The sequence below is a fragment of the Varanus komodoensis genome, unplaced genomic scaffold, assembly GCF_004798865.1.
Source record: "Varanus komodoensis strain SLA01 unplaced genomic scaffold, ASM479886v1 scaffold129, whole genome shotgun sequence".
NCBI lineage: Eukaryota > Metazoa > Chordata > Lepidosauria > Squamata > Varanidae > Varanus > Varanus komodoensis.
Window position 1 is genome coordinate 64,119 of NW_025335373.1, and position 23,161 is coordinate 87,279.

A 23,161-nucleotide genomic window follows, 5' to 3' on the forward strand; every position below is an offset into this window, starting at 1 on the left:
GGGCCTGCCCTTGGCCTTGATGAACAGGAAGACCCTACATCAAATCCCAAGCAAGCCCCTTCGGGAAGACAGGGCAGCCCACACATGCCAAGAGAAGGTGCCTCTGGGGCATGGCATCAAGCAGCAACTTCGGAGTGGAGTCAGGAGGAGGGGGCTGTTTCGAGGAGGGAAGGGCCGCCTGCAGAAGCAGCAGCCCCCAGACGGTCCCAGCAGCCGCCTGTTCCCCTTGCGGCCCAGCGGGGCTGCTACTCCTACCTTCATCGGCCTCTTCAGGGCTTCCTGGATGTCCACTCGCTTTCGCATGATGGTCTGGTCCAGCTTCCTCTCGAAAGCCAGGAGGTCCATGTAGGCCTGGGACTCGGGGACCAGCTCCCGGATCTGCAAGGACAGTGGAGAGTCACTGGGGCAGGGGTGTCTCTGCTGGGGATGGGGCAGCCCGCGGGGACACGTCCTGGCCTGCATCTCCACGCCTCACCCAGTCCATGGAAGCGGCACTCGGCTGAGCAAGAGAGCTGCTGGGTGCGAAAGCGCTCCTCCTTCCTTCGTGTCGGCTGAGCAAAGGAGGATCTGCCCGGCCGGGAAACACCGCTGGGCCGCTTCCAGGGACAAGCGGGGCTTGGGCCAAGCCCACATGGGGTCCACGCCAGCATCTGCGTGCTTGGAAACTACCCCAATAGAAGTATCTCACAGGCTGTCACAAAGAGGAAGGTCAAGAGCTCTTATCGCTGATGCCCCAGTGCAGGACACAGAATGATCCATTCAAATTTATTTATTTAAACAGCTTATATGCTGCCCCCTTCGCATAAGCCTCGGGGCGGCTTACATTCATTAAAATCCCGCATATAAATACAAAAAAAATACATAGAATAAATAAAATACATAAAACAGTGGAAACAGCCTGGTCAGTTTAAAATCAATAAATAAACCTTAACAACAACCCAGACTCAGCCAGGACATCAGGAAAAGCTTCCTCACGGCCAGAGCAATACGGCAGTGGGACCGGCTGCCTGGAGAGGCGGGGGCTCTCCCACGCTGGAGGCATTCAAGGAGCAACCGGACCTTCACCTGAGTGGGGTGGTGTGACCTGGTGTCCTGTAGCAGCAGCGGGTGGACCCGATGGCCTTCGGGCCCCTTCCAGCTCTCCCTTTCTACTATGCCATGAGGACTATCCCCTCGGCAGAGACAAAGTCTGAAAAGCTGTCTGGACTTTCATCTGAGAAAGCCGCTTGCCGGTCTCGCAGCTCGCCTGCTCCGCCAGCGTCACCGTGAAGAGTCCCCCAGGGCGGGCCGGAGATCTGCTCCTCTGCCGAGGGCCACGTGCCCTTGTGGGGACTCTCAGGGGTGGACACATGGTGCAGAGCAGGAGAGCTGGCAGGCTGCAGCCAGAGCGGGCGCTCTCTCCCGCACCTGTTTCCCAGACCGGCAACTGCCAGGGAAGGACAGGGGCTCTTGCCATGGGCCGGCACCCATCCTAGGGACAAGCGTGTGGGTGCACGATTGCGGGTGCAAACCCAGGAGCGGGGCCATGTCCCCCAGTAGTGTGCAGAGCCAACTGAAGAGTAATGCTTGCTACCTGCAGTGGAAGAGCAACGCTTACTATCCCTCGGGAGGCGGCTCTGGGTTCAAGCAAAACAAGCGGCAGCTGGCAAGGCACAACCTGAATAAGGCCACACCGTCAAACGGAAGGGGCAACGGAGCCGCTCTGCCGAGCACCGGATGGTGCACTGGCCTTGCTGGGGCCGCCGCATGCCGGGCCACCCCAGTGCCGCAAAAGCGGCCGCCAGGAAGCAGGAGCGGGCCACCCAGCAGGCTGGCCCAGGCGGGCAAAAGCACAGGGGTCTCTGCCACGGCAGGCAGTGCACCGTCCAGGCTTCCTGCTGGGTGGCATGCCCTGGACGGGACCTGCTGCATGGTCCCACCCGCCGGGCACCACTGCCGCCACACAGCCCCTCCCAGAGGCATCCCAGCGTGAACGCCTCCAGCAGGGAGGCCACCAGAGACGGGGGACCCAGCCCCCCACGCCCAAGGGGGCCTGCAGGCAGAGAAGCATGTCAAGCTGTGACAGGGGGACCGCTCACCTGTGGGGCCCCTCACCTGCACAGTGCTGAAACAGGATCACCGCACTGGCCAGGTGCTGCCGTCCAAGAGCACGGGCGGCTCGGTCCCACGGCTGCAGCGCAGCCAGGCACGAAGAGGCCAGGCTGCACCCTCTCCACCCAGAGGCCCCTGCAGCACCCTGCCCCGGCCCATCGCCCCAGAAATGGGTGATGCTCTAGGCCACAGCACGGGTGCAGGGGCTGGGGGGAGCCCCACAGTGCGGCGGCCTGCCTGGCCACGGCCACAGCCCCTGCAGCGCCCCACCGGCCCTGCCCCACCGCCCCGGGAGGCATTTGCTGGGCTCAGACAGGGAAGCAGAAGAGGAATGAGAGCCACTTACCCTCTGAGGGAGTATTTTGTCTGCCATTTTCCTTCTCTTGGCACTGTGCATTTTTAAAAGAAAAAAACACGTTACCATGGTGACCAGCCTGGGAGTAACGAGGCCACCTGCTAAATTTTCCCAGCATCTCTGCCTGCAGCATGGGGGTCTTGGCAGGAGGGTCTCACCTGCCCGCCCTCCCACCAGGTGGGCTGCTCTCTCCCACGACAGCAGGTGCCTCCCTGGATCCAGGGCCTCGAGCTGAGCCCACGAGGCAGGCACCGGCAGCCTGACTGGCGCACGAAGCAGGAACGGGGCAGCGGGATCCCGCGGCCTCGGTCCCCTCCCCGCTGCTCCTGGCGCTTGGGATGGCGAGGATGCGCCCTCTTCTAACGGAGGCGTGTTCCTGCTGAGCGGCCGGGCCGGGCTGGCTGGCATGCAGAGGCCAGGGGCAGCTTGTCTGCCACGCAAGGGCCCCATGGCCGGCCGGCCCATCTGCCTGCCCCAGGGCAGCCACCGAGAGGTCAGTGCCACGTGCCGGGGCTGCTGGACTCCTGAGGGAGCCCTAGTGCCTGGCTGTTGCCCTCTGTGGTTGCTGCATGGAAGGGGGCAGCTGCCAGCATGCGCCTCGTTCCCACGTGCAGCCAGAAATCATAGGAAGGGAAGCACAGAAGGAAAGCCATGATGGCGTGGGCCAAAGGTCCACCTAGCCGGCCCTCCATGCGCACGGGGACAAACCGCGGGAGCAGGGATGAGTGCAAACGCCGGCATGCAGTCTATGCACAGCCTTGCACGTGGAGGTGAGGCGGCTGACAGCACAGCACGCACGCCCCGGCCTGAGCTGCCACCTGGCAGCAGGAGGCGCTACGGCAGCAGGAGGCGGCGAGTCAGGTTTTCCCTGCATGGGGCGGGCAGCTGGAGAGGGAAGCCAGGCCCCCTGCCTCCGCTAACAGGACCCAAGCAGCCACGCCAGCCTTTCAGGTGGAAAGCTGAGGGGGATCCTGGGAGACTGGCCCACTCTCTCGCTGTCCTCTGCCCGGCTGAGAGCCAGCATCCCCTCCCTTCGCAGACTCACAGCTGGAAAGCTGCGGCTGCTGCAGGCCCCATGCAGACGAGACCACCAGGCGGCTGGGGCATCGATGGCCTCCGGAACGCTGGACAAGCGACAGGCAACAGAGGGAGTGCTCCTTTCCCTGGAGTTGGTCCCTTGCAGAGTTTGCCATGACGGGCGGGGGGCTGGCCCTGTTCCGCACACTCCGCGGGGCTGCAGGGCCCTCGCACAGACCCTGGGAGGGCTTCACCCCCTGCACCGGTCTCCAGAGCCTGGGACGAGAGAGCACCTTGGGGAGGAAGGGCGACTCCCTGGCCAGCAAGGACGTGGCACAGGCTGGGAAGGCCACGGAGACTGGTCCAGGGTGGACACAGTCCTCAGGCTAAGCTGCCCAAGGCACCTCCCTCCCAGAAACAAGCACTACGAGCCATTCAGCCGTCGAAGGCTCCATCCCCAGCCCAGGACATATGGAGAGGGCAGCCAGGCGACCCAGGGCTTGGGCCAGCTGGCCGCTGCCCAGCTTCTGGGGTAAAGTGTCCTGGCAGTCAACAAGCAGCGCCAGAAGTGCGGTCTGATGCTCCAGGCTGGATGTGAGCTCGGTGTTTCTTTCCTGCTCTCTTCTGGGGACAGAAGAGGGACCCTTGCAGAGTTTTGCCCAGTGGCTCTCCAGGCTGCCTTCTCTCTGCAGCCCACTCCCTCGCTGCTGCAGGCCAGTTCCAGCCCCGAGGAATTCAAGGAGTGGCTGCACAGCCTGTCATTTTCTGCCTCTCTCTTTCACATGCCCCCAGCAAGAGAAGGACACCGGCACGCAGGCACGCTCGCTCGCTCGCTCGCTCCCTTCTTCCAAGGGTCAAACATCCCCCAGCAGCCATGCAGTGACAGTCGTGCCACCACCAAAGCCTGGCCGCCAGGCCCCAAGCTTGGCTTGGCCTTTCACAGGCTGCCACCCGGGACGGCAAGAGCCCCCCACTCCTTGTAGCCTTGCACAGCGAGCCGCTGCTCAGAAGTGCTCGTGCTCCTGGTACGCTGGGCAAAGAGGAGCCACGTCTGCGTGGCCCAGCAGGCCGACAAGCACGCCCCACAGACCCCCAAACCTCGACAAGCAGCTGGGGGAGAAGAGGGGGGAGCTCCTTCAGCTGCCTGCAAGGCAAATCTGCCCAGACGTTGGCCTGGCCAAGGCTGTGGTCCCTCTTGCCCCATGTCCCCCCATCCAGCCAAACTGCCCCCCCCCCGGTGGGCATCTTCCACCCGAGCAGTGCTTCACCCCTGGGGACTCAGACGGCAGCGGCAACACGGAAGGAGCTGCGAGGGGCTCGCTGCGAGGGGCTCACTGCGAGGGGCTCGCTGCGAGGGGCTCGCTGCGAGGGGCTCGCTGGCCAAGTGGGAACCTGGGCGCAGGGGAGGAGAGCCCCTGGGCATGACCAAGCCCAGATGCCCGCGGCACCGAGTCTGGCCAGCGCACGGCAGGGCAGATGCTCCTGCAGCTCGGGGGATGGGGCGGGGCTTGGCGGGCCGCTTCTGCCCACGCAGCTAAGGGAGGCAGCCCGGCCGGGCTCCCCATGTGCCCCCCCGCCAGGGCACACTCACCTGCGCGGCCGGCTCTGGGTTGCTGCCACTGCAGCCTGCTGCGCCTGGGCCTGCTGCGCCTGCTGCTGCGCCTGCTGCGCCTGTTGTGCCTGGGCCTGCTGCGCCTGCTGCGGTGCTGCCCTCTTGCGCGTGGGCTCCATCACAGCTGGGGGCATCCCGGGGCGCACAGAGGGAGTTCCCACGTAGGGAGGGCCCGGGGGACCCATCGGTGCCCCCTGGTGGGGCATGCGAGCACCTGACGGCATTCCAGGACGCTGGAGAGGGAGGGAAGCGGAGAGGGCCGGTGAGGGCCGGCAGCCCAGCATGCCTGGACGCATGCCACCCTGGCGAGGGGGCGGTCCGTGGCACCCCAGGAGGAAGAGGAGAGGCTGACAGGCCCGAGATCTGGGACCCATCCTGCTCCGGCATGGGTGTTCCTGAGCCAGAGGAGAGTAGGGGAACACGCAAAAACCCCTGCCACGGCCCACCACAAGCAGAGCGGGCTCCATGGCTGCCCAGCTGGATCCCACCCTCAGAGAATGAGAGACTGGAGCGCGGAGCTTGCCCAGCTCTGAGCTTCCGTCCCAAGAAGCCTCCGTCCGGTGGCCTCACCAAGAGCACCAAAGGGGGCAGCCGCCCCAGAGCAAGATGGCCTCCCTGTCTGCCCTGCCCAGCTCAGGGGAGCGGTGGCTGCCCATGGCCCCAGCAGAATGAATGGGCCTCTCTGGCCCAACCTGGTTAGCAGGAGACAGAAACAGAGCAAGCCAGAAGTGGGTCCCTGGGCCATCTAGTCTGACCCCCGGCCCAACTGGCTCCACTGATGTCATCCCCAACTTGTGGTTGTCCAAGCTTTCCTTGAACACACTCCCTCCTCCCGTGGAAGCCCAGGCCATATCTGAGGGGTCCTCACTGGCAGGAAGTGCTTCCTGACATCCAGCCGGAAGCCTGGTTCCCTGAGCTTTGCCCCACTGGGCCACGTCCTTTCCTCCACTGCAAGGGAGAACGGGTCTTGTCCTGCTACCTGGTGACACCCCCTCACATACCCGTATGTCGCTCTAAGATCCCCTCGGAGTCTCCTCTTCTCCAGGCTGAAAAGACCCAGCCCCCTCCATTGAATTCCATATGTCCCCCACCGCACAATGCGGCTGCTGCCCTTGTGACCCTGTGCTGAACCGATTACAGCCCACCTGTGCCCCTTCTCATGTGCAGCCCAGGACTGGGCGCAGCCCTCCAGAGGTGGGCGCACCAGTGCCTTACAGAGCAGCACCAGCACCGCTCTTGCTCTGCGGGCCACGCCATGCCTCTGGCTACGCACCCACGGGTGGCGGTCCCTTCCTCACTGCCACGCCACACTGCTGGGTCATGTTCAACCTGCCACTGCCAAGGACCTTGTGCACAGCACGAGAGGCTGTGGGGGCGCCTCACTGCCGTGCAGACGCTCTCGGAGCTCTCCTGGAGCTCTCCCGCGGGGCCACAGCGCACCCTCTCCCTGCTCCGGGAGCCCTTTCCCATGGAAGATACTCTCTGCTCTCCTTTCCTCCCCCCAGGACTCATCTGCTGGTGCCCAGCCAGCTCACAGGGATGTGGGGCCGGCCGTGTCCCGCCCCTGTTGTCTCGTGGAGACCGAGAGCATGGCTGTGCACAGGCCCCCGTCTCTTCCCTGCAGCTGCAGGCACGTGGGCAACCAGGGAGGAATCTTCCAGAAGAGTCTTGGGGAGAAGGAATGTGTAAAAGGTAGGAAAATTCCAGGGTGGGAAACAAACCGGGGATCTCAGGGGTTGAGTCACTGACAAGGGGCACCATCTCTTTTCCCCAAGGCTGCTGCTCAAGCTGCAGCTCCCGTTTCGGCCTCACGGCCCACGGAGCGATGGCCCAGCCCATTCCCCACCACGCCCGGCCTCCTGTTCCCAAGAGTGGCCACCCTCACTGTTCGGAAGGTCTGCCCAGAACTTTTCTCTGCACAGCCTGAAAGGAGGCGCTCGAGAAAATGGGAGGCACAGGTGGCCCCTGCTGGCTCACTGGAACTCCCTCAAGGTCAGTCGACAGATGCTCTGGACCTGGGCTCCCAGAAGTCCCTGTGAGCAAGGCCAGTAGTCAGGTATGCTGGGACCTGAAGTCCAAGCGACTGGAGAGTGTTGGTGGGGCTGGCACGTTGCGCGAACTCACCCATGTAACTAGCAGCTGTGGCCAGCATTTCGCTTCTGTCATTACAGGCCATCAAGCAAGCTCTGATTTTTGGTGAGCCTCTGCACGATTGCCCCTCTGGATGCCCTCTCCTTGACTGCCCTGCTCAGCCCTGGCAAATGCACGACGGTGCCCTCTTGATGGAGTCAATCCATCTCATAGTTGATCTTCCAGTTGTGGACATGATCTATCTCAAAATCAGTTTTAAAATCTCATACTTGTGGACATAATCTATTTGGACTTCAGCAAAGCTTTCTACAAAGTGCCCCATGACATCCTGATTCCCAAACCAGCAAAAAGCAGGCTGGATAGCGCAACCATTTTGTGGATCCACAATTGGCCGCAAAATCAGACGCAAAGAGTGCTCACCAGTGGCACATTCCCAGGCTGGGGAGAGGCAACACATGGGGTGGCACAGGGCTCTGTCCTGGGACTGGTACGCTTCAACATTTGCATTAACAATTTCGATGAGGAAGTACAAGGAGAGATAATTAAATCTGCAGCTGACACAAAGCTGGGTGGGACAGCAAACACCCTGGAAGACAGAGATATGATCCAGGGTGACCGGGATAGGTGAGAATGCCGGGCAGAGAGCAAAAGACGAAATTTCGGTGGGAAGAAATGCCACGTCCTCCATGGGGAGCAAGAAGCCAAAGGCGCCGCTACAGGATGGGGAACGCTTGGCTCAACAGCTGCAAAGAGAAGGATCTCGGGGTTGCTGTCGATCACAAGCCCAATAGGAGCCAACAATGTGACGCAGCTGCAAAAAGGGCAACCGCTCTTTTGGGGTGCATTAGCAGAAGCAGCACTTCCCAGACAGGTGAAGCGCCAGCTCCCCTCCACGCAGCACCGGTCAGGCCTCGCCTGGCAATCTCTGTCCCGGTCTGGGCAGCTGAGAAGACGCGGAAAGTCTAGAGGGCCCAGAGGAGGACCACAGGGGGGGATCAGGGGCTGGAGGCGAAGCCCTGGGAGGCAAGATTGCGGAACTGGGCACGTGCAGCCTCAGGGAGAGGAGGTTCGGAGGGGCTGTGCGAGCCTCCACGAGGACCTCCGAGGCCGCCCCAGAGAGGGAGCACGAGGTCTCTTCTCATTCCTTCCAGAGCGCGGGACATGGAATGGCGACTCAAGTTCCGAGAAGCCAGATTCAGACCGGACGCCAGGAGGAATGTCCTCACTGTTGGAGCACCACGGCAATGGAACCTGTGAGCTGGGGAGCTGGTGGGCTCTTCTCGCTGGAGACATTCGGAAAGCGTCTGGACAGCCACCTGAGTGGGGTGGTGTCCTGCGACAGCAGGACTTGGACCCGATGCCCCTCTGGCTCCTTCCAACTCTACTCTTTTATGGTTCTACAAGATCTGCTTCTGCCCATCCGGCCATTCGCCCCCACAGAACATTGCAAACTGCCTCCAAGCCCCCCTCCCCTGCCCCCCGATTCCTTATGCAGCCTGTGCTTGTGCCACTGCTGAGCCCCTTCCCCCCCCCGGGCCTGCCTGCCATAGCCCAGCCTCCTCCATTCCTTGTGCTTCTTCGCCACAACACCCTCCCCTGCCCCTCTGGACATCCCCGCTCTCCCCTCCTTGGGTTCCCACTTGGCCTCCCTGCTCCATCCTGCATCCCACCAAGCCCCTTTGCCCGGACCACACCACAGGGGCTTCTGCTCCCTTTCTCTCCTTCCACCAAGCCCTTCCTCAAAGCCCATGTCTGAAAAGCTCCAGCTGGCGCTCCAGGTTCCCCCCCGCCCTCGGCAAAGCCAGGCGCACGGACGCTTGGCCTTACACACCTACTCCTTTCCTCGTGGCACCAAGCCCCCCTGTGTCTTGCTGCAAGGGCAGAAAATCTTACGCATTGATAATACTTGAATGCTGCCCCATTCGACCCCTGCTCACATGGGAATTGCCAAGATCTGGTGCCCAAGCTTGAGCCCAGTGCAGTGAAACCAGTGCCCCATGGCTGCCCCCACTGCCCGCCATCACGTTCCAGGCCAGCAGCCCCTTTGGTCAGAGAGCCTCTCCGGGCTGCACGGAGCACCTGGCCTGCTTATTGTCCTACCTCACCAACCTGGCACTGGCAACATTTGCACTGCAGACTCCTCGGGGCAGGGACCTACGTATGTGCTTGTGGCAGGTGCTCCGTAAAGCCCCATGTTGGTCTCATGCAAAGAAATACCAGTAAAACCATTAGCAACAGCCTGTAAACTGGGCAGAGAGATGGAAGCCATACGCTCGGCCTGCAGGAACAACGCGAAGAGGTGGGGGTGCCGGGGCAGAGAGCAGAGAGCAGAGGCAGACCCTCCCCCCCCCAGCCAAGCCAATTCAAGCCAGTGCACCTGTTGCCCAGCCTGGAAAGGAGCAGCGGCCTCCCCCGCCCCCCCCCAGCAGCAACCTTCCCTCCCGCTCACATGGGACTCGGAGCCACCTGCCCCTGTCGCTCGGCATGCCAGCCGCCTTCCGCAGAGAGGCAGCTGCCGCTCGCCAGTCGCAACCCGAGCCCGATCAGTGAACTCTGGAAAGCGCTGCAGACTTGCCCCCAGCGCTGCCCCGGGAGCCCTCCTGGCCACCGCCGCCCAGCCCGGAGAGCCCTTTTCTGACCTGCAGCCGGGCCTCCGCATTGCATGCCCGTGGGGTCGGGGGGAGGGCAGGTCTTCCGACCAGCAAAGCCTAAGAATGGGCTGGAGGTTTTTGACAAACTTTGCTGAAACAAAATTTTGGGAAACCAGAAGGCAGGAAGACCAAACCCCGCTCAGAAACAAGGAGGCTTGTGCAAGGAAGCAAGCGGGGAGCTTGGGCAGGGTTGGCAGAAGAGCTGGGAAGCAGCCAGTCGGCCTGGAGGTGGCAGCGGCTGAGGGCGAGGGCCCCTGGGTGATGCCCTCTGCAGCGACTCAGGCACCCCGTACATGTGCAGGCATTGGGAGGGAGGAAGCGGAGCAGAAGGCGCTCAAGAGAAGGAGATGTAACCTGGGATAAATCGCTGCTCAGGAGAAAGCCAAGGTAACAGCCGAGGCCAAAGGAGGCACGTGCGCTGGTTGATGTCAGGAATGTGGGCGCGTTCGTTTAAGACGCACAGTGGCTAGAGGACCCCCTGGCCATTGCCTGAGCTGAGAGGCCCATCTCCCGCGTTCCAGCCAAGCATCTCTCTCGAGGTGGCAGAAGGCGCTGGGGAGCCTCTACCAGCTCTTACTACACAGGCGGGGATAGCCGGGTAGCGAAGGGGAAGATGACCAGACACCAAGCTGACTTGAATCGAGGTCTCTTGGATCTGACAAATTACATCAGCAGGAGCTGGCGGCGATTGTGGGAGCTATTTGGGGCCTTTGTCAGTGAACTTGGAGAACTCCTGGAGATGGACAGATGTTCTTCAAGAAGGGGGAAAGGGCAGAACTCAGGAGCTTGATGTCAAAACTGGGCAACAATTCAGTGGCTGACCAAGCGGTCAATCTGTGAGCACCCAGGAAACAATGCATTGATGACTAGGAGACAACACGTCTTTGTCGGGAATACATCCTGCCAGATCAGCCGTATCTCCATTTTTGGGTAGATCATAGGCAAGTTGTTGGCACTCTGTGACTGGATGTCAGCAAAGCATCTGACAAGTTTTCCCAGGAAATCTGGCTTGCCAGCTAGCAAAGTGGCCTGGGCTGGAGCAACCGCCTCAGGAGGGCCCGCTGACGCTCGGCCTCCTCCTGGAGGAAGGTCTCAAGCGCAGTGCTGCGGGCGCTGCCCCCGCCACGCTGCACATCTAGGCATTGCTCGGACGGAACGGCCGAGGGCGCATGCCACACCTGCAGAAGAGAGGGTAGGAGGGAGCGCCAATGCGGCGGAAGACGGAGCAAGATTCCAGATCTAGGCAGGCGGGGATGCTGGGCCAAATTTAACAAGCTGCAACTCGGCAGAGGGAAAGGTGAAGTCTTGCCTTTGGGGACAAAGAATCAAGGACACAAGGCCAGGGCGGGAGACAGCCGGCCTGCCAACGGTATGTGCGAAATGGGCCGAGATGCCTTGGTGGGTTGCAGGCAGAACAGGAGCCGCTGCTGTGAAGCGGCAGCAGAAGAGCAAAAAAAACGTATTGGCCCAAGCAGTTGATAGTTGGCCGTCTCTGCCCAGATGGTGGCATAGCTGAGCCAGCAGCCAAAGCTGGTAGAAGGTGCCCCAAGCCACTGAAGCCACCTGGGCCTCCGGGGACAAGGATGGATCAAGGAGCACCCCGCTCCCCCCCTGCCCCTTCAGGAGAAATACAGCCCCAACTAGAGCAGGGTGAATTCTCTCCATCAGGCCAGAAGAACCACCCACTAACAGTATCTTCCTGGATTAAGTCTCAGTTTTTTGTGGTCATTCAGTCCACTGCTGCGGCCAGACACCAGTTCAGCACATCCACAGCCTCACTTGCTGAAGAGGAAAAGAAGAGATAGAGTTGTGCATCATCAACCTATGGAGGAAAACACACTAGAACAGTGTGTGGAAGGGGCCTGAAGGCCACTGGGTCCAATCCGCCCACTGGTGCAGGACACCAATTTTCACCACCCCACTCAGATGGCTGCCCAGTTTCTTTTGAATGCCTCCAGTGTGGAAGAGCCCACAACCTCTCCAGGCAGTTGGTTCCGAAATTGTACTGCTCTGGCAGTGAGGAAACTTATCCTGCTGTCTAGCCTGAACCTGGGTTGTCACAGCTTCAACTGATTCTTCCATGTCCTACATTCTGGTATCAGCAAGAAGAAATCTGGACCTTCCCCTTTGTGACAGCCTTTGAGGTACTTACAGCGGGATATCATGTCCCCTCTCAGCCTTCTCTTCTCAAGACTGAACATGCCCAGTTCCCTCAGTCTCTCCTCACAGGGCAGTGTCTTCAAACCCTGGATCATTTTTGTTGCCTTCCTCTGGAGCCTTTCTAATTTTTCTGCATCTTTCTTAAATCTTGGTGCCCAGAATGGGACACAGGATTCCAGATGAGTTTTGGCAAGTGAGGTGTATAGGAGAGCTACCTCTTCTCGTGATTTGGAAGTAATATTTCTATTAATGCTTCCCAAAATAGCATTTGCTGTTTTTACAGCTGCATTGCATTGTTGGCTCATGGTTGGCTTGTTGTCCAAACTAACTCCAAGGTCTTTTTTTCCCAGTCCTGTTGAGCCATGTATTCCCCATCTTGTATCAATGCCTTTGGTTTCTTTTTCCTCGGTGGAGGACTTGGCACTTGTCCCTACTGAATCTCCTTCTGTTGCTTTTAGCCCAGCATTCAAATTTATCAAGATCACTCAGGATCTTCATTCTTTCTTCTAGGGTGTTTGCTATTCCACCCAGTTTTGTATCATCTGCAAATATGATTTTCTTTCCTTGTACGTCCTCATCCAAATCATTAATGAAGATGCTGAAGAGCAGTGGGCCTGGACTGAACCCTGCGGGACCCCACTAGTTGCCTCCACCCAATTTGAGAAGGTGCCACTGATGAGCACCTTTGTGTCCGATTCAGCAGCCAACTTTGGATCAACCTAATAGTGTTTCCATCTATTAGCAAATTAACTGTTTGCTAATTTGCTTATCAGAATATCATGAGGCACAATGTCAAAAGCTTTGCTAAAGTCTAGATTCTGTCCACAGTGCTCCCTCTGTCCATTTGGGAGGTTACCCAGTCAAAAAATAAGATTAAATTAGTCTGACATTTTTTGATAAATCCATGTTAGTTTCTATGAATCACTCAATTTTTCTTCAAGATGCTTGCAGGTGGATTTGTTACATTATTTTCTCCAGAATTTTTCCAGGGATTGATGTCAGAGTAATTGGTCTGTAGTTCCCGGGTTCATCTCCTCCTGACCCTTTTGAAGATAGGGATAATGCTAGCCCTCCTCCAGCCGTCTGGCACTTCTCCTGTTTTCCAAGATGTATCAAGGATAATAACCAGCGGTTCTGAGAGTTCCTCTGCTATGACTTTTATGACTCTTCTTTTACGACTCTGGGATGGAGTTCATCAGGCCCTGCTGATTTGAACATGTTTATTCCACTAGGTATTCCTTGACCGTTTGTCTGTCAATTTTGGGCTGCCATCTCTCGCTTCCAGCTTGTATCTCCTCTTGGTTGCAGATTTCCTTGGGGGAGAAGACTGAGGCAAAGCAGGAACTGAGCGCCTCTGCCTATTCTATGTCATCCACTTTAAGTATCTGGACACCGTTCTCTCTTGCATGCCTTCTGTTCTGGATGCATCTGAAGAAGGCCTTCTTGTTGCGCTTGGCATCCCTTGCTTTTCTCAGTTCCTTTCCTGCTTTAGCCTTCCTGATGCCAGGGTCCCACTTCCTGTTTGTATTCTTCTTCTTCTTCTTTTTCTTTCTTTCTCTCAGGCAATCACTTAGCCTTTTGTGGAGCCACGTGAGCTCCCTCTGCCGCCTTCCACAGTTTTTCCTGATGGAATTGTTCACAGTCGTACCTGGAGAATCTTCTTTTTTGAGATTCCTCACCCCTCTTGGACCCCTTTTCCCTTAAGGGTGTGTTGCCACGGCACTTTGCTTATCCTTTCTCTGAGTTCATTAAAGTTGGCTTTCCCGAAGTCCAGGATGCCTGTTTGGCTTCAGCTGCCCTTTGTCTCCTTTATAATCGCAAGGGCAAGTTGCACGTGGTCACTCTCCCCCAGCGTTCCCCCGGTTGGCCACAGCCCACTTGAGAATCCTGCCCAGGAAAGGGATGCTTGCCACCGCCCTAAAACCGCTAAGTTCTTCTGGGGCCAGGGAGGCAGGGGGGTCTTCAGCAGTGCTTTCACTAGCACCTGATCTCAGACCTAGTCAGGTGCCCAGATCTCAAGCGGCCGAGGAACAGCAACCTATTTTGATCACGGACCCTGCAGGAGTTCTGTGCCACCACAGGGGGGTAAACTCTACCAGGCAGACGGGCAGGAAGTGGGCACAGCAGCCAAGTAGGAAGACATTTCTGGTGGATCTGGGGACTGCAGGCTGATGCCATTCTATCAATTACGGCAATGATGTTGTGTCTGGGGGCAACGGTTTCTAAATCTGTGAGCCAGCATCTGTGCACAAGAACCTCGAGAAGCGGACTGACACGACTGACCACAAGAACCCCACCCAGCAAGTCTTCGGCTGGCAGCGGGCCGGAGGGCACCACCTGCAGTCAGCCACAAGCAGCCACCAGGGGAGCAGACGGGCCCCTGGGTCAGTGGCCCTTCGGCTGTGAGACCAGCTGGGTGCCAAGCAACAGTGTGGATCCAGAAATCACTCCTCCCCAGATCAATGTTTGCATTTTTCTGCAGATAATTTCCCACTTTTAGAAATACATCATTTCACAAAGTTAACAGCACTGAATTAATGTTACCAAAGTCCAGCTAAGCAAATTGGATAGGTATAATACTAGTCAAACTGAAAATCAATTTTAATTTAACTTTCAGGTGACCATTGCTAAGCAGCACATAGTCTAATCCATCCTTTGGCCCGGTGCAACTGTGTGTTAACAGTTTCCAGGGCTCCTCATCCCCAGGCTAAATGGCACAAGAGATGCGTGTACAACAACGCTGCACAGGCCACTACAATTTTGAGGTAAAGCTTTGCATTCGTTGGAGCATGAGGTTCAGGCCACACTCAGTGCTCTCTGCCGCCTTCCCTTTCTGCCTCTACCTGAATATTTCAGGTCAGCTGCACAGAGATTCGACAGAGGCAGGTTTCTGAACAGCAGGAGGCTGAGGGCGAAGTGGCCAGCATTCCAGCAGGCCAGACAACGAGGCATGGTGGGAGGGGAACCCAGCTGCCAATGGAGCTTCAGAAGAGCAAATTTAAATGAGACACATGCAGGAGGTGGGAGGAGGCAGGTCTGCAGGTCTCAGTCTTCTCCCACAGGTGGAACTGCACCTGACTGGGCAAAAATAGATCAAATGATGCCAGGAAGAAGCGGCAGCCCAAGGCAGGTCAGGAGGTGCTGCAGGAACATCTGGCTATTATAAATGAATTCAAATCTCCAAGGACAGCCAAGTCACAGTCGAGGAGGGTGAAGGAACTTGCAAGCATAATCTTAGTCTCTGACTTTTATTTCCAGCACACCTGGAGACAAGTAGCAGGGAGGTCGTGCCCCCCTCTTCAAAATGGAGCCAGGGGCCAGACTGCGTGACCTGGGCGGCCCCTTCCGGCTCGCTCTGTTCCTGCCTCTAGGGCAGACCCAAGCGAGTGCTGCCTCGGCCAATGGCTGTGCAGCCCCGCTGTGAGCACGGGGTGGTGGCAGTGGCGGCCATCACGGCGAGCCCGCACAGGCTTCCCGAAACCAATCAGGAGGGATTGGCCTTGCCTCCTCCTCCTCCAACAGAGTTGCTAGCCTAGCAGATCAAGGGACCACTGTGGCGCACTGCACCTTGATGTCTACAAGGCGTGCACCCAGAGCCGCACAGCCTCCTGTTCTAGCTGAGCTAGGCGAAGCTGCCGTTAGCTGGATGTGTGGCTACGGATGGACATGCAGAAAGCTGGTTGTCCATGGATCTGGTGACCCTGAAGAGAAGCGGCAGGTGGGGCACTGCAGGAGCCCTTTGTGAGTCACCATCTATCAGTGATTCAGAGGAGCAGGCAGGGGACACGCTGATCAGATCGAACAGGGAGAGGCCACTGGCGACTCTGCACGCATGAACAGGATCCGAGATGATCCACAGGATCCGAGATGATCCCGACGGGAGGGCGAACGGGGCCCAAGCCAACAACTTTAATTTCAACGGAGATATAATTAATGCACGCCATCCAGGCCGTAAGAACTGGATGCAAAGAGACGGGATGGGTAGCCGATCCCGTGAGGTGAGCTTCTCACAGGTTCCTCACATCTGAGGCAGGCACCCAATCGCATTCAAATTTATGAAATTTGTTTTGGGCAGCAAGAACTATAACAATCTACGTGTGATGGTCCCCAAGGCATCGCCCAAGCCAAACAACACAAAACTACTATCAAATAATATATATGTATTGCTCCAACAACGAGCAAACTGCAAACATCTCTAAATAAATACATTCAGGCTATAATTACCAAAGTTTAATAGAAATATTTATAAACATATTCTTTAAAAAGTAAAAGTAAAGTGCTTCTCTGTCCAACAGTAAATATTAAAATGTCAAATTTACCTAAACAGAACACATGAAGAATAGTTAGCATACATGTTTGGGGGACTTCTCTTTCTCCGAGGATCTTTCTGCTTAACAAGGTCAAATCTTGTTTTGATTGATTGATTGATTACATTGCAGTTTCTCTTTTATTCTCCTCAGCCCCTTTGTGGGTAAACCCAGGAGACCTCCCAGCAGAACCAATTCATCCATCTTCCCCTTGTCTCAGCATCTCAAGTCATTTTGGACTCACCACAGAGTTTTTGCCCCTTTACCCCCCCCCCTTTTCTTCTTTTTACAGAGTTTTCAAAAAATAATCAAAAACTGCTTTGATTATTTCAGGGGGTCAGACTAGATGGACTGGGAGACCCCTTCTGACTCGCTCTGTTTCTATGTTTCTTCAGCCTGGAGGAGACTCAGAGGGGATATGTTGGTGACATACAGGTATGTGAGGGGGTGTCACACGGAGGTGGGGAGAGACCTGCTCTCCCCTGCAGAGGAAGGCAGGACGCACTCCAACGGAGCCAAGCTCGGGCAACCCAGGTTCAAGGTGGATGCCAGGAAGCACTTCCTGACAGTTAGGACCCCGAGGGTGTGGAATGGGCTTCCATGAGAGGTCATTGAGACCCCACTGGTGAGGGTATTCAAACATAGGCTGGACATGCACATGGTGGGCGTGTTGTGAGCGGAGCACGCTGGAGCTGGGGGTCAGACTAGATGGCCCGGGAGACCCCTTCTGACTCACTCTGTTTCTATGTTTGACAGCCCCTTCAAAGGCCCCAAGCAGCCCATTGGAAGACCGATCACTGGCTCAACATACTTTAAAAAATGCACCTCAGACATGCATGAAAAGAAAGTTTCTTTCTTTCTTTCTTTCTTTCTTTCTTTCTTTCTTTCTTTCAGCTGGATTGGCACAAGTGCTTGCTTGTGCAGCTTTGTGGTTCTCCAACGTTCCCCATGCAACATTCAGAGGAGAAGAGGGTCTTCTATTAAAGTGCACTGACCCAGAGAGGCTGCCAGGAGTTTATTTTTTAAGTTGGGCTGTCATGACATCTGTCAAATGGCATGATGCCAAGAGAAAACAAAGCCTCAAGTGATCATCGCTTTCAAAAAGAGGGATGCTGACTAGATCATTCCTTTCAAAGCAAGATCCTCAAAGTTTCTTTTGGACTGGCCTTCCTTGGCGGTTCTCTCATTTTCCACCCTTTCCTGAGCTTCTTGGCACCTGGGAAGGTAGAAAAGTATGAACCACCTTCTTTAGCAGCAGCTGCCAGTTTTCACAGACTCACAGAATAGTAGAGTTGGAAGGGGCCATGAAGGCCATCAGGTCCAGCCCCTGCTGTGGCAGGACACCAAGTCACACCATCCCATTCAGGTGGCTTTTGACACTGGGTTGCCAAAACTCCATTTTCTTTAAAGGGTGATTTGTTTGTTTGGCAATGCTATTCCAAGTTTGCCCTATCAAAAAAGCCATGTTATGTTCTGTTAAAAAAAAAAACCCCAACAACCTTTAAAAGATGCCAGAATATTGACAGCTCGTTGTCCAAACTCCTGTAATAGGAGTGGGGGGTGGGGGGCTTGCACTTTTCCATTTTCCCAAACACGTTGAAGTGCAAGAAAGGTAGAAGTGAGGAAACCATCAGAAGAGCCTGGCTACCCCCCGCCATGCAAATGAAGAGGGTCTCACTGAGAAGGGGGGATCGAGCACCCCTCCCCTTGCACTGTCACTCATTTTTGCAATCTTTTCACACAGATCACTCGTGGCTTTGATTTCCCCAAAAAAGCAGAAAGGGGGGGGGCAAAAAGCCACAATGAGCCTCAGAGGGGGCGGGAGCACAGAGTCAGTTTGCTCCCCTGCCCTGTGACTTGGGACCTGCTGAAACTGGCAGTGGCTCAAGCCAGCCTGGCCGAGCATCAAGGGGTCCTGCTGCTGTTCATATAGCAGATCACCTGCTCCCCAGTGCCTCTATCTGACCAGGGTAAAACAGAGAGAAAATGAAAACAATTCATGGAGGAATTATATCGAAGAGGGAAAAAAGTCAGATTTCTTCAAAGAGGAAGCCTGTGGGGAAGAATCTGCAATATTAGAAAGCAATGGGAAAGCAACTTTGAGAAGGAATAAAGCACCCAGAGCAGACAGGACACACTCAAGCTGCGAAAACTGTATCGTTCCAAATCCTAACAAAATTATGGCACTGAATAAGGCAAATGAAACTTTGGGGCCATGTACTGGAAACATTCAGTGTACGCTCCAATCTCCATGGAAGGAGATACAAGTGAGCACAGCAATGACGGAACTGTTGGACCAATTTCATGTGTAAGCAAAATGATGCTCAAAGATGCAACAATGAACATTACGCTGTACGGAGCAAGAAATGCTGGACATACGAGCTGGACTCCAAAAAGGAAGAGGTACATGAGATCACATTGCAAACAAATGTTGGCTACTGGAGCACCCCAAAGCATTTCAGGAGAAGTTCCGTCTATGCTTTATAGACTACAGCAAAGCCTCTGCGTGGATCACAAGAAGCCATGGACAGTCCTGCCTCAGTGCTTGATTGTCCTGTTGTGTAACCTCTGTCGTGGACATGAGCAGCTCTTAGGACAGGAAAGGGAAAAACAGACTGGTCTCCTGTAGGCAAACATGTCAGACTGCGGTGTATTTTATCTCCCTAGAAGTACAACCTGCATTCAGGAGAGATAAGGAAAGTGGCATTGGGATCAGAGGACGAAGGAGTGAAAACTAATGGAAGGTACATCTATAATTTTGGCTATGCAGATGATACCACATTACTGCCAGAAAGCAGCAATGAATTGAAATGACTCCTGACAAAAGTATAAGAAGTGCAAATATGGGACTGGAGTGGAACATGAAGACTACAGAAAAATTACAGAACTTTACTGGTAACATTTCAGACACTGAAATTGTGGAAGATTTGCATACCTTGGCTCAGTCATCAATTCAAACCGAGATTTCAGCCAAGAAGTTAGAAGACTGAGATTTGGAAGGGCGGCAATGAAGGCATTAGATCAAGCGTAAGAACGTTTCACTGAGGACCAAGGCCAAGATCATCCACACTCTTTTATTCTTGATCACCGTGTATGGGGGTGAAAGCTGAATGGTTAAAAACATAGGCGGGAAGAAAATGCCTCTGAAATATGGTTCTGGAGGAGAGCTTTGCCAAAACCCTGGATTGACAGAAAGATGAGCAAGTGGGTCTGAGATCAAACGAAGCCAGAACTTTCCCTGAAAGCAACAATAGTGAAACTGAAGCTGTCTTACTTTGAGCACAGCATGGGAAAGCAAGACTCTGGAGAAGACAGTTGTGCTAGGAAATGTCAAAGGTAGAAGCAGACAACTACCAAATACGAGATGGACTGAGTCCACAAAGGCAGTCACAAGAGCTGAGCACTCATGGGGTGAGCTGGGGTGCTCACTCATAGGGTTGCCCTGGGTCAGAGAAGATGGGATGTTCAAGTCACTGTCGATTATATGTTAAATGCTGAACATTCTTGCGGGAGAGCGCTTGGCCATAAAAGGGTCTTTCGAAGCTCTTTCTCCTCCCCGTCCCCACCCCTCTTCACTCCTGTTCTCCTGGCTAGCCATGCAGCCCGTCTCAACGCCCAGGGCCTGGGCACATCCTGCCAAGGTGCTTAGCATCATGGGAAACACACATCCTGAAAGCTGGATCATTATGCAAGGTGGAAGCAAATGAGCCATTTTTGTCCCTTGTTTCCTTGAGCAAAGAAACCTCCATCCCAATTAGCAGCACCCCTCTTAATGCCAGGTGTACTTTGTAGAAGAAGAAAAGCAAAATGATCAACGGAACTACCCGCAACATGCAAAGATGCGTCACAGAACCGCTGCGGCAGCTTTGGGGTGGGTGGAGAAGACTCTTGAGCCCTCATGGTGCCTCCTCAGCCCAAGCCCTGCCCCGTCCCCACCCTGCCCCATGCATGCTTGCGAAGTCCACCTCCACCAAGAATTCTTCTGTGGGAGAGGAGCTGCTCTCAGCCCACAGATGTCCCGCAGAGGACCGAGCGCAGCAAAACCACACTCTGAGCAACCCCTTCCAGTCAACACTGATACATTATTAAAACTGAGCCAAGCAACAATCAGGGAAGACTCCTTAGCTTCATGTCGGGATGCCCTGGAGTGCCGGGGAGATGTGGGAAAGGTCGGCGGCTAGCAGGGGGCAGGGCAAGCCGGGCGAACAGGAAGGCAGCTGTACAGCCCAGCAGCTGCAGCACAGAGAATGCCGGAGCAGGAGTCCTGCGGCTGTGGACTGAGGGGGCAGCAGGCATGCGGCCGGCCCTGGGGAGGGAGGCCAGCAAGCCGTGGGGCCTGGGAGGGTGGACGCCTCGCTCCAGGCTTAAAGCAAAAGACGGGGCACAAAAGGAGGCAGCTCCTTCAAGCTTCCCCCACGCCGGGGGAGCCTCTCCAAGAGGCAGCGGCAGCAGCACCACCAACACATTCCACTTCCATTAAGGTGCCCTCTATTATTAGAAGTCATCTCCTCAGGAAGGAACCAAACACCGGAGCACCCTGGTCAGTCTAGAGGACGGTTCTGTCAGATCTGGCTGCCGGGGAGCCCACTGAGGAGTCCGGCCAGTGGCACCCCTTTCCTGGCACTGCCTGGCCTTTGAGGAGAGAATTCCTGTCCAACTTGCTAAAGGCTGTCCTCCTCTCCACAGCCCCACCTGGTGCTCCAACAGGCCTCAGACCTGGCATGCCAGCCAGAGAGGACTTCTCCCAGCCTTCCCCAGTCCCGTGGCCGCCAGAAGTGCTGGGCTACAGCTCCCGGCCTCCCTCGGCTGCCTCCTGCGAGGGACTCCGGGACCTGTGGAGGAAAGCTCCAGGCCCGAGGACCACCAGGCGAAGGTGCTGCCTTCAGCAGATCATGTCATTCTGCTGGCGAGGAGGATGAGCCTGCGGGGGGGGGGCTGAGGGCTGCCCCCACTTGGGGGCAACTTGGGGCCGGCCCACAGAGCGAGCAGCCGCAGCTGGGCTGAGTGACCCCGCCAGCGCTCAGTCCCACCAGGGGGTCTCTGCCAGGGCCACTAGGCTACACTCCAGAAAGTGAGGCGAGAGGGCCACCCCCACGATGTCAAGCTCCCGCAGGCCAGGCACGCCAAAGGCCAGAAGGGCCGGGAGGAGCAGCACCTGCAGCCCGCGATGTAAGGGGCCCCTAGCTCACCAGGGCCAAAATCTGGGTCTTGACACACGCGGGCCCACCGTGCCGTGGGGTCCCACTCTTGCCTGCCTGCTTCCGGAAAAGGAGCACTGACCTGCAGAGAAGCATCTTCCAGTCCTACTTGAGAGTCAGTGTCACAGATTCCTTGAGCCAAGACAAAAGAGGAATGGCCAAGGCTACCCCGCGGCCGGCGCGGGAGGGCTCGCAGCCCCCGCTTCGGAGCCCCCCAGGCACCGCCGGCTCTCGACCGGCCCCCACCGGGCCGGCCCCGGGCGCCGCGCACCTGCTCGCACGAGGCGGGCAGCCCGCGGAGCACGTGCCGGGGGAGGGGGCGTGCCCCCCCGCGAGGCGCCCAGCGGCTGCGGGCTGCCCCCGCCCCCCCGCGGGCCGGCTCCCGCACGCCTCCTCTCCGCGCCAGGCAGAGCCGAAGTTCCCGCACTCACCACCCCATGGACCAGAAACTCAAAAAGTTTGCTTTTCGTCGCCTTTCGCGCCCCTCCAGTGACTTCCTCCGCGGCCATCGGGGTCGCCCGGGCTCTGTCTCTCCTCCTCCTTCCCGGTCTCTCCTCCTCCTTCCGTCCGTCCGTCCGTCCGCCCGTCCGTCCTTCGCTCTCCCGCGCGACGCTGCCTCCCTTTCTTGCCTTTTCCCTCCTTCCTCTGCCTTTTCCTCCAACTCTCTCCCTCCGAGCGCTGCTCGGCTCGCACTTCTAACAGCGCCGCCGGCCGAGGGGGGAGGGGGCCCCAGCAGGGCGCCCGCGACGGCCCACGGCGGCGGGGGCAGCTGCCGAATTCCTCCGCTGCTGCGCCGCGAGCAGTCCGGGCGCCTCGGCTTGGCACGGCCGAGCGGAGCGGAGCGGAGCGAGGCGGCGACGGGCAGCCGGACGATGCTCCAGCCCCGGCGCTAGCGCCGCGTCTGATCGCAGCCGAGGCCGAAGCCGCCGCGCCGCCGCCGCCGCCGCCTGTTCTGTCCGGGCGGCAGCCTCGCGGCGCAGCGCCCGCCCGCCTAGCCTGGCGCTCCGTCCGCCCGTCCGTCCCCGCCGGTCACACAATGACTTCCCGCCACGGCGCCCCTCCCTTCGCCGCTTCCAGGCCTCATCCCTCGGGACCGTCTAGGCCGCCCAGCCACGGAGGGAAGCGAAGGGAAAGGCGCTCCCCGCCCCCATCTGAGACTGGCGGGGACAGAGGCTGCGGGAGCCGGAGCCGCGGGAGGGTCGGTCTCGCGGGCGGCATGCCTCCCCCCATTGCCAACGGACAGGCTGCGATCCGCCGTCGCCGCCCTAGCAAGTCACGGATCCCTTCCTCCCTTCCTTCCTCCTTGCTCCTTCCTTCCTCCCCTCCCTCCTCCTCCCGGCACGCTTGGGGTGGCGCGAGCGTCGCCCACACGGCAAGACCGGCTCCCACCCCGCAGAGCAGGGGCTCAGGCGGCGCTCTGGGGATGCGCTTCCACCCGTGCCCCGCTCGTTGCACCGCCCTGCCCTGCCCTGCCTTGCCCTGCCCAGCCCAGCCCAGCCCAGCACGGAGAACTGCCCGCATCTCCCTGCGCGCATCGCCCTGGCAACAGAGGCAGCCGCGTTGCCAAGGAACGGGTGGGGCGCGGTACCCAAGAACGGCTCCCTCGCCTGCGCTCGCCACGGCCCCGTTGCCGGGCGCGCATGGCCAAGGCGGGGGTGGGGGCCTTCTGTCTGCAGGTG

The 23,161-nt window shown here is 57.7% G+C and overlaps 1 protein-coding gene across 1 annotated transcript in view; it reads right to left on the reverse strand.

Moving 5' to 3' along the window:
• Positions 1-22,028, reverse strand: part of SMARCD3 (SWI/SNF related, matrix associated, actin dependent regulator of chromatin, subfamily d, member 3) — a 35,747-nt gene extending 13,719 nt beyond the window's left edge. Inside the window, exons 1-4 of the mRNA XM_044422536.1 lie at positions 21,914-22,028; positions 5,055-5,308; positions 2,438-2,480; positions 256-378 (exon numbers count right to left, since the gene is read on the reverse strand). Coding sequence (XP_044278471.1) covers positions 256-378; positions 2,438-2,480; positions 5,055-5,308; positions 21,914-21,991 — 498 coding nt within the window. The 5' untranslated portion in view covers positions 21,992-22,028. The remainder of the gene's footprint in view (positions 1-255; positions 379-2,437; positions 2,481-5,054; positions 5,309-21,913) is intronic.
• Positions 22,029-23,161: the final 1,133 nt, after the last annotated feature.